The sequence below is a fragment of the Engystomops pustulosus genome, chromosome 7, assembly GCF_040894005.1.
Source record: "Engystomops pustulosus chromosome 7, aEngPut4.maternal, whole genome shotgun sequence".
Classification (NCBI taxonomy): domain Eukaryota; kingdom Metazoa; phylum Chordata; class Amphibia; order Anura; family Leptodactylidae; genus Engystomops; species Engystomops pustulosus.
The window spans coordinates 154,665,305-154,681,880 of NC_092417.1; the positions used below are offsets into that span (position 1 = coordinate 154,665,305).

Below are 16,576 nucleotides of genomic sequence, written 5' to 3' on the forward strand. Positions count from 1 at the left end.
GTCAAGCCGTGATAGAAATCTAAGCTTTGGATATCTGCTGCAGACAAGATTTATCTGATGTGTATTTTTGACACTTGAACATACTATAAAGGGGTTGTCCCAAGTTTGATAGAGGAATAACATATGATTGGTGGGGGGGCTAAGTGCTGGGACACCCACTGATTATGAGAAAGGGTCCCTGCAGTTCACGAGGTAGGGAAAGAGTGGAACCCACACTGATTCCCTGGATAGGGAATAACAATCAAGGGACAACGCTGTTAAAGGGGTTTGCCCATGAAAGAAAGTTCTCAAATTCCTTATTGACGTTTACGGATTAAAGATCCTTTGTAATCACTTACTTTACAATTTTACGCAGTTTTCTTGCTGTTTGTGCTCCTATCACTCAGTGATGGTTAGTGTAAGATTCGCCAGTGTGGGTGGGGACTAGCTGAGCAGACGCTTCATGATTCCTCTGCGCTACGAGATGCTGTGTGCTGACAATGTGCTTAGATTATCAAAGTATAGAGTTTATCTACACTTTCTTTTAGCTTCTAAACATTCTACTGGTAATTGTCACAGAAAAATAAAGATCAGAGTCATGAGATGGGGGTCATTTACTAAGGGCCCGAATCGCGTTTTTTTCGCCGGGTTTTCCAAAAATTATGAATTGCGCCAAATTGCCCCAGGTTTTTGGCACACGCGATTGGATTGTGGCGCATCGGCGCCGGCATGTACGCGACCAAAATCGGGAGCGTGGCCATCGGGAAACCCCACAGAGTCGGAAAAATCGCCGTATTTAAAAAAAAATGTGTCGCTTGACATGCGCTTACCTGCACCCAGCAACGGATGGTGAACTTCCATGCATTCCGACGAACTTCAGCACAGCAGCGACACCTGGTGGACATCGGTCGCACTACCTTAGTGAATCCCAGCCGGACCCGAATCCTCGACGGACGCTGGATCACGAATGGACCGGGTAAGTAAATGTGCCCCATTGGGGCACATTTACTAAGGGTCCGTCGGACGCTTTTCCCTCGGGTTTCGCAATTTTTTCCGATTTGCCCTGAATTGCCCTGCTTGTTTGGCGGACACGATCGGATTGTGGCGCATCAACGCCGGCTTTCATGCAACACAAATCGAGGGCATGGACGTCGGACAACCCAACTGATTCGGGCAAACCACAGAATTTAAAAACCAAATCAGCACTCACATATACCGGGAACAAGAAGGTGATCTCCGGCGGACCTCAGCGGGGAAGCGACATATGCAGGAAATTGGACGCACGATCTTAGTGAATCACGGCAGCTCCGAATCCTCGTAAGACATTCTGGATTGGCGGCGTCAACGGGACGGGTAAGTAAATGTGCCCCAATGACACACTCAGCTCTGCTACCTCACTTAATCAATAAAACACACAGTAGCACCCCTATGCCTCTCAGATCCAGAGCTTATCTTACCTGTAGAGCTGCTCTTGTCTCTACTACTCATTGCTGGACAGGAAGTGCCTGTTTCTGTAGTGCTCTCTGGTCCTGACCCTCCCCTTGCAGTATAAGAGAAGCCATTCATGCCAGAGGAAACTGCCTGGCCATAGTCAGGAGTGTATGGTTGTATCCAGGGACAACCAAAATGAAAGCACCAGGACTGATAGAGACAGGTTGGAATTATATCTGCAAAATACTATGTTTTTGTTAATTACATTGAATTAAAAGGAACCTGTCACCAGGAGACCCATTTTGAGCACTCCCCCAGTCCCCACAGAGCATAGTACATACGCTGCCAAAGTGTTTTTGTATAAAAAATTGGTTTTACAGAAAAAAAGATATGTTATATTGTACCTTTAATTAGCATGTGCTGTGTGACAAGGCAGTTGGCAAATGGGAGTGGCTGGAAAGGAGCAGTCCCCCCCCCCCCCCCCCACACCCTTGGGAAACATGTGACCTTTTCAAATATATGAATAACTCCCCACACTCGGGATTGGCTGTATAGGAGCAGGGGGCGTGGCTAAGCCCAGTGATGGGTGTTTTCATATATTTGAAAATATATGAATGGAGAAGCTGGAGAAGGGTGGGGGTGGGGAACTGCTCCTTTCCAGTCCCTCCCATTTGGGAACTGCCCAGTCACACAGCAGATTCTAATGAAAGGTACAATATAACATATCTTTTTTTCTGTAAAAACAATTTTTAATACAAAAACACGTTGGCAGTGTATGTACTATGCTCTGTGGGGACTGGGGGAGTGCTAAAAATGGGTCTCCTGGTGACAGGTTCCCTTTAATGAATGTGTTGTTTTGTATTCCTGCGTTTATTTAGGAATCTAGTCTTCAATAGTATACCCCTTTAAGTATTCTTGTAATGTAGCAAAAATATATTAAAGGGAAATCCAACACAATACTGAAATATCGGAGGAGTCTTTGACCTTGAGCCTCTATCAGTTTCTCATAGAAAAGCCTTTAAAAATTGCAGTCTCAAGACAGATCCAACCCAATTAAAGGCAATGTTTTAGATTTATACTATTATAAATTCCACAGTGAACCAAAGGTTAAATGATCGGTTAAATGACCGGTGTTTGATGGCTGTGCCGGCTGCTAAAACTAGCTAGTGCACCTGCGCCGCAACGCCCCCTTCATGCCCACTTGGTAAAGTGAATGGGAAAATAATCATAATTATTGCTAGTTGGTGTTGGACCCAGGGGTGTAACTACAGTGGTAGCAGCCATAGTGGCCGCTATGGGGCCCACAGTGTCAGGGGGCCCCGTCATCCAGCCTGACAGTAAATAGTGGAGGATGTGCACCCATTATACACTATGGCTTCCTCATCAGATGACTACTAGGTCACAGACTAGCTGTGGATACACAGAGCTGCAGTGGGCAATTACAATTCCTAGCAACGCTGCATCTTTATTACTAGATTCCTCCTGTTTGCAAAAATGGAGAAATACAGATCATAGCAACATATTAGATAATTCTTATAAGATGCAGGCCAATAATGTAATAGATTTTGTAAGCCAAAACTGTAATTTTATTTAATGTGTTAATTTTTGCGAGGATCAAAATGAGCGTTTTATTGCAATTTAATAAAATAAAACCTAAAATCCTCTAGTATCCTGGATTTCTATTCTAATAGTGTAGACAGTGAGTATCAGGATGGTTGGGGTGAAGGCTTCACAATTCAATGACAGAACAGCCGTTAAAATCCTGTAGGATTCTCGATTCTGGGAAATGGTGTGAACATTTTCGCACAATAGCCCAGTGTGTCTGAGCTTCTGTGCATACAGAATATATTAAACAGTCCTTATGTGGAGAGAGCGGCCAGGTTCCCTGTGCAGAGGGATTATGTCGGAATACTAAGTGTGAATTATTCTAAGAAACATGGAGCTCCATTGGAAGAGGCTGAGGAAAGCGATGGAATTAAAAAGCTGGAATAACCGGTCTCTGTGGCCTGCCATATGGACATCTAGAAATCAATCGATACAAGAGGACTCACTACTGCTCCTCTAGTGAAGGAATTAGAAGCCTAATGATAAGATCCTCATGGCAGGTTGGCCTCCGTCGACTTGCCGGTGGTTATTCTGCTCTAGGTAGATGAATGAAATAGTCATTTTACGTTGCAGCAGTTCATGACGCAGAATGTCAGGTTATACTGTAAGTTTCTACCATGGATAATAATCATTTCAAAGGGTGGAATGGTGGGAAGATTAGAAACATTGTTGGAGACAAATGCACCAAAATATTGAAGGTTGGGAAGTAAGAGTTCACCTTAAGGAGACTGCCAATTAAGGCCGCCTTGTAGTCATCTGGAGACTTATAGCCATGGATGCTCCACTAGGGGATTTGGGGAAAACATGCAAATAAGTTTTCCAGGTTGGGATAAGGAAAACCACGCCTCTTTTAGCTACCGTTAGGCAGCTCCCTTGACATCAAGCATGACCTTCAGGAAGCCTTATGACATGATGCTTGATTAAAATCAGACCAGTATATCTATTCCAGTAGAAACAGACTCCCAACTCTAGACAGCACTGTTTCCACCTGGTTGGGTTTCTTCAGTACAGTGTAGGTAACTGGTTTGCTTGAGTGAGAAGCTTGTGACTAGGGTCGGGAAGTAAGATTTCTCCTAGGACTCCGTAAAAACCCAAGACGAGGGAGTTTCTTCCGAAAAGCTCATCGGGAGGCACGCTGGCTCTCCAAATTCCCGGTTTTATCCCCCTACTGACATTTGTACTTGTATTTGTACTTGTACTCTATGTAAGCTCTATGTAAAATTTTAGACAGATTTGTTTATAGCACCTGATCCTGAGTAGACCCGGTCTTACAACCCCAGCTTTCTATCTTCATGATATTGATGACCTACGTATCTACAGGTCAAGAATAGAGATGAGCAGACCTGATGGTCGGCTTCAGCTCCCTGACAAAGACATATTGCTGGATTGGTGGCCAAGCTGTCAATTCGGCAAATTAAAGCCCCACCAAACCCATACATCAGGTTCACTCATCTCTAGAAGAACCAGAACTTTTGACTCTTTGGAATAGTTTCACACCTTCAGACTATAGGACACCCTTTTCCCATCTAAACTAAAGAATCCCCATTGCTTATAGTCCTTGGATAGTGTCAATGTTTCATGAGAGTTGAGAGACTCTCTTGGGCACCGTGGACAATCGCCTAAATTTTGATGGACTACAGTTAGAGAGCTAGCAAAATAGAGTTTAATGAAGTGGATTATTTAGACGCATCGGGAACTAATGACCTGTACGGCCTGTGCTTATAACGTTTGCAGACTCAGATCGGAAATGTTGATGGTGAGAAAATGAAATTGTTTGGCATCGCGTACTGAAGATACGGAGCTCTTGTAGTTCTGCTTGTGTCATGAACTTCATATTGGTTTAACGACGTACGTATATAAAAGTGACATGGTGTCTGCAGCACAACAGCCAAGAATAGGGGAGGTTAAATTAGGATAATAGGATGTGCGCTATGTATCCTTATGTTCTCTCACGCCTGCCTTGGTAGTGTTTGTCTCATCCAGGGCGCTCTGAATCGTATTGTATTGGTACAGCCAGTATCTGCACAGTATAAAATGTACAGATAACACCATAAAAATGTATAATGTCTGATTATTTGTTACAATGCATTCAGCTGCAGAATCCCCTATATTAGGGTCCATACACACCCGGTAACTGCTCCTAGGGGATTCCTCTAGTATGTAATTGTCAGGAATAAGATGTCAGGTATATTGCTGCTCCAAGATGAGGGATTTTCTCCAGCTGTCATTGTTATAACCTGGGCAATGTGTATCTTCTCCAGAACAACCTGTCTGTACATAGGATCCCACATGCATTATTCAGAATTCAGAGAATAGAAGAAGCGCAATGTTTTCCTTCCCATTGTCAGATATTACGCACGGTATAAAATGTCATTGACAATTAATCGACTACAGCTTCTTCCTGTTACTGCCAGCTTGGAGCATGTGCCAGAGCCAATTTGATCAAGAGTCGAAGGGAAAGTAGAGCTCAACTAATAGACTAAGTCTGTTAATGGTTATAGATACCCTAATAGACAAAGGAATAGCTGTCCCCAATGGCCAAAGGTGGTTTAATAAGATATCCTGCTCCTAGTCCTCACTACTTACACTGTACATAGCATTTGTAAGGGACTAAAGACCACCAGGGATGCTATTATCATTGGGGATGCTTTCATTGACTTTTCACTTTCCCTCTTTCACTACCCACAAAATTAGCTTTGTTACCCTTTACTCCCCTAGACCACCAGGGATGTTATTGTTAAAGGAAACCTACCATAAGTCATCTACCTAATAAGATAGATCCCATAGTAGGTTTATGCCATAACATTAATAATTTTTAATTAATCATTTAATAAATTGTAACCCCTTAAAATTGTAATTTTTAGGGTTCATGTAAATGAGCGTAACTGGGACATGGAGTAGCCACGCCGTGGAGCGGGAGTACAGGCTACTCCACGCCCCAGTAACCTGTATCGACTCTGCCTAACAGGTCCTCTTCAGCACAGAGACGTAGCTGCGCTTGTCTGCAAAACCGGAGCTACTGCGCATGTACAGACTTTAACTCAAGTCCAGCGGGAAAGTTATTTTTAATTCGATTTTTAAGTCCACCTGGAATGTTACCACAACTTTTTTTTATGGAAAACGATCCAACACTCATGTAATGGCTTGTACTTGTAATGTTCAATCGCATAAAAAAAATGGAAGACCATGTGGACCAAGATTAAGACCTCAAAGGTTGAAATGCATTGGTATTCCGTCCACCACAGCGTTTTCTAATAAAGGATTGAACATTTTAAGTACAAGCCATTCGATGAGTGCTGGAACCTTTTCCTTGCTTTTTTTCCATCCTCTCTGGATGGATCAAGTGCACACGGAGGGCGGTTAAGCGGTGAGCCGACTACATCTTTGTGTTCTTCAAAACATTTTATATATTATAACTCAATTACGGTAGTCTAAGTTTACCTCAGACTACTGGGGATGTCACCATAGCTGTTTTTCACATGCGCTTTCAGTTGTCCAGGTTTACCTTTGCTAACAGACACAAAATAGTTATAGTTGATATATTCTTGTATTTGGCTTTTATATACCGTACCTGCTCTTGTTCATGTCTCCTCTGCCTCCTGCCTGTGATTTTTTTTTTGTCCCCTCTTACAAGCAGGAGACTGGGGAGAGCGGTGAACCTGCATTTTGAAGAAATGCACTGAAAATTCTCTAGACATTACACAATGTAACAACCCAGTGGGACATATTGTAGGTTGGAGCTCTGTAGAGGCGGGTATAGTATAGGGTGCTCTGAGCTTGGCAGCTGGGACTGTGGCTGCAGAATGTCTATACCCACCCTTCCACACCTCTTCGGGGCTTGTGCCGTGAAGAGAGGATCAAATGATAGTAGGGTTAGCGTTCTCTGTTACAGTCTCTCTGGCGAGAACTTTTAGTGGTAAGGTGCATTTAACATACTGGAAATCAAAATTTACTTTTGGTTCCTTTAGAAGTCTGAATAACACTTCCACATGCATGGGGGCACTTCGCTGGCCAACAAAACAAAAAAAGCTGAAGTGCCTTCTACAGATGGTATTTTGGGGAAACTGGCAGTAATAGGTTCACCTTAATTTCCACTATCATAAATAGCAGCAACATCCAAAAAAATTGCAATTCTAAGTCTAAGGTCTATGTTACCAAAAAGTATCAGGTCCTGCTGGAAGCCCAGGAGCTTGTGGAATTCTGTGACACTCTTCTATAGTAAATCTTCTCCTCACATCTACAACATGAGCTATAGTACATACTCCTCAACCCTTGGATCTCCTCTGAATCAGTTTGCTGTGTTTGACTTCTGTAATCGCCATAGAAACTGGGAAAAGACTCATATATTTTATACATTAATCTCCTCCCCATTTGTAGAAGATTTTAAGGCCAAAATTTACTCTGGTGGAACGGGGTAACTCAAGACTTAGTGGTTTGATCCGGACTACAAACTGTTGCAAACAGAGTAAAATATTCAAACATGGATTCAAAAATGATCATTCGGCTGAAAAGAGGCTTTATAGACAGATAGATCATTTTTAGATGATTACCTCATATGCTGGGAACCCTTGATAACCAATGTTTTCGTTTCTCTGTTGTAGGTGATCCGGCTTTCCCTTGACCCGCTTTTCCCTTCTTTCTCCACCATGTATTTATTCCTGTTCTCCCTGCTGCTCTTTCCTTTATCACTGGGTGCTTCTACTCCTTCTCCAAATGCTTCTACTTGTGGTCAAAGCCAGCATGAAGTGTGCACAGACGGTGTCCTGCTGCCTGCATGGCTGCCACATCCTCCGTCCACTGGGGACCGTGCAGCAAGAGCCATTGTCTACTTTGTGGCACTCGTCTACATGTTCCTTGGAATGTCCATCATAGCTGACCGCTTTATGGCATCTATTGAGGTCATCACTTCACAAGAGCGGCGAATTACATTTCGAAGGCCCAATGGAGAGGTGACAGTGACAAGTGTACGTCTCTGGAATGAAACTGTTTCAAACCTTACACTGATGGCACTGGGGTCATCAGCCCCAGAAATTTTGCTTTCTATCATTGAGGTGGTTGGACGAGGCTTTGAAGCAGGTGACTTGGGCCCCAGCACTATCGTTGGCTCAGCTGCCTTCAACATGTTAGTGATTATTGGAATTTGCGTTGCGGTAGTCCCTGATGGTGAGAGTCGTCGCATTCGGCACCCACGTGTCTTTGCAGTGACTGCATTTTGGAGTGTCTTTGCTTACGTGTGGCTTTTCCTGATTTTGTCATGGTCCTCACCTGGAGAAGTGGAGGTTTGGGAAGCATTACTGACATTCTTCTTTTTCCCCATTTGTGTTCTTCAGGCCTGGCTGGCAGACAGGCGTTTGTTATTTTACCGTTACTCGGGACGAAGGGAAGGCCGTGCAAAGTATAGAGCTGGTAAAAGCCGGGGAGTTTTGGTAGGTGCAGAAGACGCGGGTGGACAGGAGGATGTAGGGGAAATGAGAATGGCTGGTGGTGCCATAGACTTTGAAGAGGAAGAAGAAGAAGAACGAAGAGATATGGCCAGAGTGTTTAAAGACATGCGTCAACGTTACCCTGGAAAGGACATGGAACAACTGATGGAATTAGCAAATTACCAAGCCCTTGTGCAACAGCAAAAAAGCAGAGCATTTTACAGGATTCAGGCTACTAGGATGATGATCGGGGCAGGGAATGTCCTAAAGAAACATGCAGCCGATCAGGCGAGAAGGGCTTTGACAGATGGTGGGAACAGAGAAGAGGGGGGAGTTAGAAGTGAGGAAGATGGGCTGTGGACGGAAGTGGAATTTGAGCATACGCACTACCAGTGCTTTGAAAATTGTGGCACAGTGAGTGTGTGGGTATTGTGTAAGAGAGCAGAAGGCGAAGGGGCAATCCAAGTAGATTATAGGACTGAGGACGGAACAGCCAATGCCGGGTCAGACTATGAGCTGGCAGAAGGAAGTCTTATCTTCCAACCTGGAGAAAGCAAAAAGGAACTTCGTCTCGGCATCATTGATGATGATGTTTTCGAGGAAGATGAACATTTCTATGTCCAACTAAGCAACCCTCGTAGGGCGCGAGGTGTGAGAGATGGACCTGGCCGAGTAAGACTAGGGACAGGGAGGAGAGCCACAGTCACTATATTTGATGATGACCATGCAGGTATCTTTAGCTTTGAGTCAGGCAGTATGAGAGTGAGTGAAAGTATAGGTACTATGAGAGCCAAAGTAGTAAGAGGCTCAGGTGCCAGAGGGAGAGTCGTAATACCATATAGGACCAGTGAGGGCTCTGCAAAAGCTGGAGAAGACTACCTAGAAGTTGCTGGGAAAGTGGAATTCCAGAATGACGAGACCACGTGAGTATTGCATTTCTATATTTCATATCTTCATCTGTGCTAAAATTCTGCATTTGCTACATACAGGTTGCACCTAGTAGAGGGACGTAGATGTGTTGGTTTGGTTGTAAGAATGGGCAGTCCTGGCTGTAAATGCCCTTTCCTAATAGTTTTCATGAAATATAGATAAGATCTGTTATATATTCTGTTGGTGTGGATCTCTGTTTTGTAAAATGTATTGGATACTCTGAAAAAAAAACACACCAAAAAATACAATAACGATAGAGTGGCGGATTAAGACTACCTTAGTCCCTGGGCTGTATAGAGGTTGTGGGCCCCCATCCAGTCTAGAGTTTTTAAAAACTGTATTTTTCAGACTATAAGATGCTTCTTACTATAGGACGCACCACAGATTTAGGCTTCCAAAAAAGGAAAAATATATTTGACACCAATTAAAATATCATACATCTACACACACAGCTCTGCTACATCCATACATTTACACACACATCTCTGCTACATCCATACATTTATACGCACATCTCTGCTAAATCCATACATTTACACACACATCTTCTTCATCCATACATTTACACACACAACTCTGCTTCATTCATACAGTTACACACACAGCTCTGCTTCATCCATACAGTTACACACACAGCTCTACTATACACATGCAGACACACACATCTCTACTATACACATGAAGACACACACAGCTCTACTATACACATGAAGACACACACAGCTCTGCTATACACACACATAACCCCTTCCCCTCTTCTTCTTACCCTGTCCCAGCGCAGCATGTCCCCATTCTCGGCAGCATGTGGTGATGTGAGAGGCATGTGATCAGTCACATTATTCTGACATCACTGCAGGTCCTGTAGGCAGAGGGAGAGAGCAGTGCGGAGCCTCTCCTCTCTGGGAGATAGGGTGCAGCTCTATATCAGGGCATCACCCGATCTCCATTACAGCGGTCAGGATGGTCTGATTCTCCTGACCTTCGGCCTATAAGACGCGGGCGCTTTTTAGCAAGATTTTTTCTTGCTAAAAAGTGCGTCTTATAGTCCAAAAAATATGGTACATAGATACAGCCTTCTACCTCTAACTCCCATCTACATTCTCTGCAACAAATGCTCCTAGGTAATACATGCTCCTCACTCCACAAGTGACCACACTGTGCCCACTTAAAATTTACTACTAATAGGAATTTATACCCAGTGTCGGACTGGACCACCAGAGTACAAAAGGATCCTCCAGTGGGCCCTGGTTTAACCCGATACTGAACCGCAGAAGTCCAGAAAAAAAAGACCAATTTGGAGGCCACCTTAATAATAAAAAAAAACACCCCCAATTTATTGTTATATACAATACAATTAAGCTTTATAGATCCCTGAGGAAATTGTGATATACATGGCTCCAGCATTTAAAGTACACTAAAAAAATTCATACACAGGTGTAACACAGGTAATAGCAGTACAATAATGCTTGGGCGGGTGTCTTTAGTTGGAGGGGCAGGTGGGGGTTTTTACGTTGGTTTGGCTGCTCCTTGACTCCATTTATTGTGGAAACTAATGGCTATACCCTAACCACACACCTCTTACATAATATATGGCACCTACTTATTAAATCATTCACTGCATACCCATAATTAAGTAAAATACAGAATAAATATCCCTTAATTCATGAATATAAAGCCCACTAATATATGTAGTGCACTTATGCACTTATTTAGCTGCAGTAATCTGTAATTTATCCAGCAACCCCCTAGTACAGTGATGGCGAACCTATGGCACTGGTGCCAGAGGTGGCACTCAGAGCCCTTTCTGTGGGCACTCAGGCCATCACCAGCGATGACTCCAGGTATCTTCCTGAAGTCCCAGATAGCCCAGGACTTGCTGTGCACAGAGCTATTTTAAAGTGACAGCTCTACCTGGGACTATTTTCTGCTTTATTGGTCTCCTCAGGGGCTGGTATCAATGAAAACTGTGACAGAGAAGAGAGTATAAATCACAAATAGAATTTCTGTGTTGGCACTTTGCGATAAATAAGAGGGTCTTTGTTGTAGTTTGGGCACTCGGTCTCTAAAAGGTTCGCCATCACTGCCCTAGTACATCCAGCACCAATGAATATAGTCAGCACTCACTTTCTAATTAATATAGCCAGCACCTCCTAATATAGCCAGCATCCCTAAGGGCTCTTTCACATTGGCGTTTTTTTTCCCATCGGGGATTTTTCACTGAACCCATTTTGGCTTATAGACACATACAGATTGGTTTTCTCTTCCCGGCTTCAGTGATTTGTCACTGATATCCCACTGACCCATTCTTATCAAAGGGCCTTTTCACATTTCAGTTTTTTCACTGATCGGTGATCAGTTTAGAACCTGTTCTTTTTCTGATCACTGACAACAACTGATCATTGAAAAAAACTGAAATGTGAAAAAGCCCATTGAAAAGAATGGGTCAGTAAGGCATCCGTGAAAAATCCTGGAAGCCAGAAAGCACCCCCTATTAACATAGCCCGCTCCCCTTATATAGACAACACCCTCCAATATATCTAGCACTGCTGTTCAAATGAGTAGGTCTGAAAGTGAACCTATAACCAGGAATGTAATTTATAGCATGTGACAGGTTCCGATAGCCTGTGCTATACTGAAAAATGTGTTTGTAAGCATTGTGAATAACTAGAAAAACCGTATTTTTCGGACTATAAGGCACACCAGAATATAAGGCGCACAATCAATAAATGCCTGCTAAAACATCTAGGTTCATATATAAGGTGCACCGGATTATAAAGCGCACCATCAATAAATGCCTGCTAAAACATCTAGGTTCATATATAAGGCGCACCGGATTATAAGGTGCACCTGATTATAAGGATGAACGACCAGCAGATGGCAGACCTGTGCACAGTTCAAGGCAGCTGTTGTCTGTAAGTACAGTTCATATATAAGGCGCACTGGACTATAAGGCGCACCTTTGATTTCTGAGAAAATCAAAGGATTTTTTGTGCACCTTATAGTCCGAAAAATACGGTAGGTCTTTTACTGACATTGATATTGGCCTTAGTCTGAATATTGTGGTGGTTATTGTAAGCAAGGTGGCAAACATATTCATTATCAATATTGAATTAGCTTCTAAGAGATGAAATCATTTTTATTAATTTTTTTTATACATTCTTGTTATCACGTATGTAATATGACTGCACTTCCTGTTATCACGTATGTAATATGACTACACTTCCTGTTATCACGTATGTAATATGACTGCACTTCCTGTTATCACGTATGTAATATGACTACACTTCCTGTTATCACGTATGTAATATGACTGCACTTCCTGTTATCACGTATGTAATATGACTACACTTCCTGTTATCACGTATGTAATATGACTGCACTTCCTGTTATCACGTATGTAATATGACTACACTTCCTGTTATCACGTATGTAATATGACTGCACTTCCTGTTATCACGTATGTAATATGACTACACTTCCTGTTATCACGTATGTAATATGACTACACTTCCTGTTATCACGTATGTAATATGACTACACTTCCTGTTATCACGTATGTAATATGACTGCACTTCCTGTTATCACGTATGTAATATGACTACACTTCCTGTTATCACGTATGTAATATGGCTACACTTCCTGTTATCACGTATGTAATATGACTACACTTCCTGCTATCACGTATGTAATATGACTACACTTCCTGTTATCACGTATGTAATATGGCTACACTTCCTGCTATCACGTATGTAATATGACTACACTTCCTGTTATCCGTTGTGTACTATGACTGCACTACTGCTATCCCTAATGCAAACTAGTGATGGGAATTACGGCTCTTCTTAGTGAGCTGGCTCATTAGGCTCCGCTCACTAAGAGCCGGCTCTTCTGGCTCCTGAATGACTCCACATTAAATATATAATAGGGAGCTACAAGCCAGTCAGTCATCCCACACCGCACCACTTTTAACCCAATTTTATCAGGTTAAAGAGGGCGTGGTGAGTCATTTGGGGGTAGGTTTAGTGAGCGCACAAATGAACCGGCTCTTTGTGTCGGCTAGTTTGTGAACAACCCAATCACTAATGCAAACATAAGTGCATTTACTATGACCATACTATATTTTGTAACCCAAGGAGGCAGAAGAAATACAAAAGTTGTGTAAGGGGCTATTTCCTCTGATGTGAGAGAATAGCTTCTTACACCCCATTGTGCTATTGTATTATCTTATTGTATACTATACATATATTATACCTGACTATATAATGTGCTCAACAAAAGAATCAACTAACATGTAATGTAGCTTCATGAAACTTTTATCCCCTTAATCATAAGTGTAGCTAGCAGTGTATCAGGCATGGCAGCCACTGCGGGGCCATTGCAGTGTGTATTATCTTTGTACTGTGACATCACTGTGTATATGATTCCTGTACTGTGACATCACTGTGTGTATTATCCCTGTGCTGTGACATCACTGTGTGTATTATCCCTGTGCTGTGACATCACTGTGTGTATTATCCCTGTGCTGTGACATCACTGTGTGTATTATCCCTGTATTGTGACATCACTGTGTGTATAATCTTTGTACTGTGACATCACTGTGTATATGATTCCTATACTGTGACATCACTGTGTATATGATTCCTGTACTGTGACATCACTGTGTATATGATTCCTGTACTGTGACATCACTGTGTGTATTATCCCTGTGCTGTGACATCACTGTGTGTATTATCCCTGTGCTGTGACATCACTGTGTGTATTATCCCTGTGCTGTGACATCACTGTGTGTATTATCCCTGTATTGTGACATCACTGTGTGTATAATCTTTGTACTGTGACATCACTGTGTATATGATTCCTATACTGTGACATCACTGTGTATATGATTCCTGTACTGTGACATCACTGTGTGTATTATCTCTGTACTGTGATATCACTGTGTGTATTATCCCTGTGCTGTGACATCACTGTGTGTATTATCCCTGTATTGTGACATCACTGTATTATCCCTGTACTGTGACATCACTGTGTATATGATTCCTATACTGTGACATCACTGTGTATATGGTTCCTGTACTGTGACATCACTGTGTGCATTATCCCTGTGCTGTGACATCACTGTGTGTATTATATTTGTACTGTGACATCACTGTGTATTATCCCTGTACTGTGACATCACTGTGTGTATAATCTTTGTACTGTGACATCACTGTGTATATGATTCCTATACTGTGACATCACTGTGTATATGATTCCTGTACTGTGACATCACTGTGTGTATTATCCCTGTGCTGTGACATCACTGTGTGTATTATCCCTGTATTGTGACATCACTGTGTATTAACCCTGTACTGTGACATCACTGTGTGTATTATCTTTGTACTGTGACATCACTGTGTATATGATTCCTGTACTGTGACATCACTGTGTGTATTATCCCTGTGCTGTGACATCACTGTGTGTATTATCCCTGTGCTGTGACATCACTGTGTGTATTATCCCTGTGCTGTGACATCACTGTGTGTATTATCCCTGTATTGTGACATCACTGTGTGTATAATCTTTGTACTGTGACATCACTGTGTATATGATTCCTATACTGTGACATCACTGTGTATATGATTCCTGTACTGTGACATCACTGTGTGTATTATCCCTGTGCTGTGACATCACTGTGTGTATTATCCCTGTATTGTGACATCACTGTATTATCCCTGTACTGTGACATCACTGTGTATATGATTCCTATACTGTGACATCACTGTGTATATGGTTCCTGTACTGTGACATCACTGTGTGCATTATCCCTGTGCTGTGACATCACTGTGTGTATTATATTTGTACTGTGACATCACTGTGTATTATCCCTGTACTGTGACATCACTGTGTGTATAATCTTTGTACTGTGACATCACTGTGTATATGATTCCTATACTGTGACATCACTGTGTATATGATTCCTGTACTGTGACATCACTGTGTGTATTATCCCTGTGCTGTGACATCACTGTGTGTATTATCCCTGTATTGTGACATCACTGTGTATTAACCCTGTACTGTGACATCACTGTGTGTATTATCTTTGTACTGTGACATCACTGTGTATATGATTCCTGTACTGTGACATCACTGTGTGTATTATCCCTGTGCTGTGACATCACTCTGTGTATTATCCCTGTGCTGTGACATCACTGTGTGTATTATCCCTGTGCTGTGACATCACTGTGTGTATTATCCCTGTATTGTGACATCACTGTGTATTATCCCTGTACTGTGACATCACTGTGTGTATAATCTTTGTACTGTGACATCACTGTGTATATGATTCCTATACTGTGACATCACTGTGTATATGATTCCTGTACTGTGACATCACTGTGTGTATTATCCCTGTGCTGTGACATCACTGTGTGTATTATCCCTGTATTGTGACATCACTGTATTATCCCTGTACTGTGACATCACTGTGTGTATAATCTTTGTACTGTGACATCACTGTGTATATGATTCCTATACTGTGACATCACTGTGTATATGGTTCCTGTACTGTGACATCACTGTGTGCATTATCCCTGTGCTGTGACATCACTGTGTGTATTATATTTGTACTGTGACATCACTGTGTATTATCCCTGTACTGTGACATCACTGTGTGTATAATCTTTGTACTGTGACATCACTGTGTATATGATTCCTATACTGTGACATCACTGTGTATATGATTCCTGTACTGTGACATCACTGTGTGTATTATCCCTGTGCTGTGACATCACTGTGTGTATTATCCCTGTATTGTGACATCACTGTGTATTAACCCTGTACTGTGACATCACTGTGTGTATTATCTTTGTACTATGACATCACTGTGTATATGATTCCTGTACTGTGACATCACTGTGTGTATTATCCCTGTGCTGTGACATCACTGTGTGTATTATCCCTGTACTGTGACATCACTGTGTATTAACCCTGTACTGTGACATCACTGTGTCTATTATCCCCTGTACTGTGACATCACTGTGTGTATTATCCTGTACTGTGACATCACTGTGTGTATTATCCCTGTGCTGTGACATCACTGTGTGTATTATCCCTGTATTGTGACATCACTGTGTGTATTATCCCTGTGCTGTGACATCACTGTGTGTATTATCCCTGTACTGTGACATCACTGTGTGTATTATCCCTCCCTGTACTGTGACATCACC

General features: G+C 42.3%; 1 protein-coding gene across 5 annotated transcripts in view; it reads left to right on the plus strand.

Moving 5' to 3' along the window:
- LOC140071104 (sodium/calcium exchanger 1-like) overlaps positions 1–16,576 on the plus strand; it is an 82,745-nt gene that overhangs the window by 22,400 nt on the left and 43,769 nt on the right. For 4 of the 5 annotated variants that reach the window (XM_072118402.1, XM_072118401.1, XM_072118405.1 and 1 more), the window contains exon 2: positions 7,617–9,361. The exons of the other annotated variant lie outside the window; for it this stretch is intronic. In XM_072118402.1, the coding sequence (XP_071974503.1) occupies positions 7,662–9,361 (1,700 nt within the window). In that variant the 5' untranslated portion in view covers positions 7,617–7,661. The remainder of the gene's footprint in view (positions 1–7,616; positions 9,362–16,576) is intronic. 5 annotated transcript variants of the gene reach the window in all.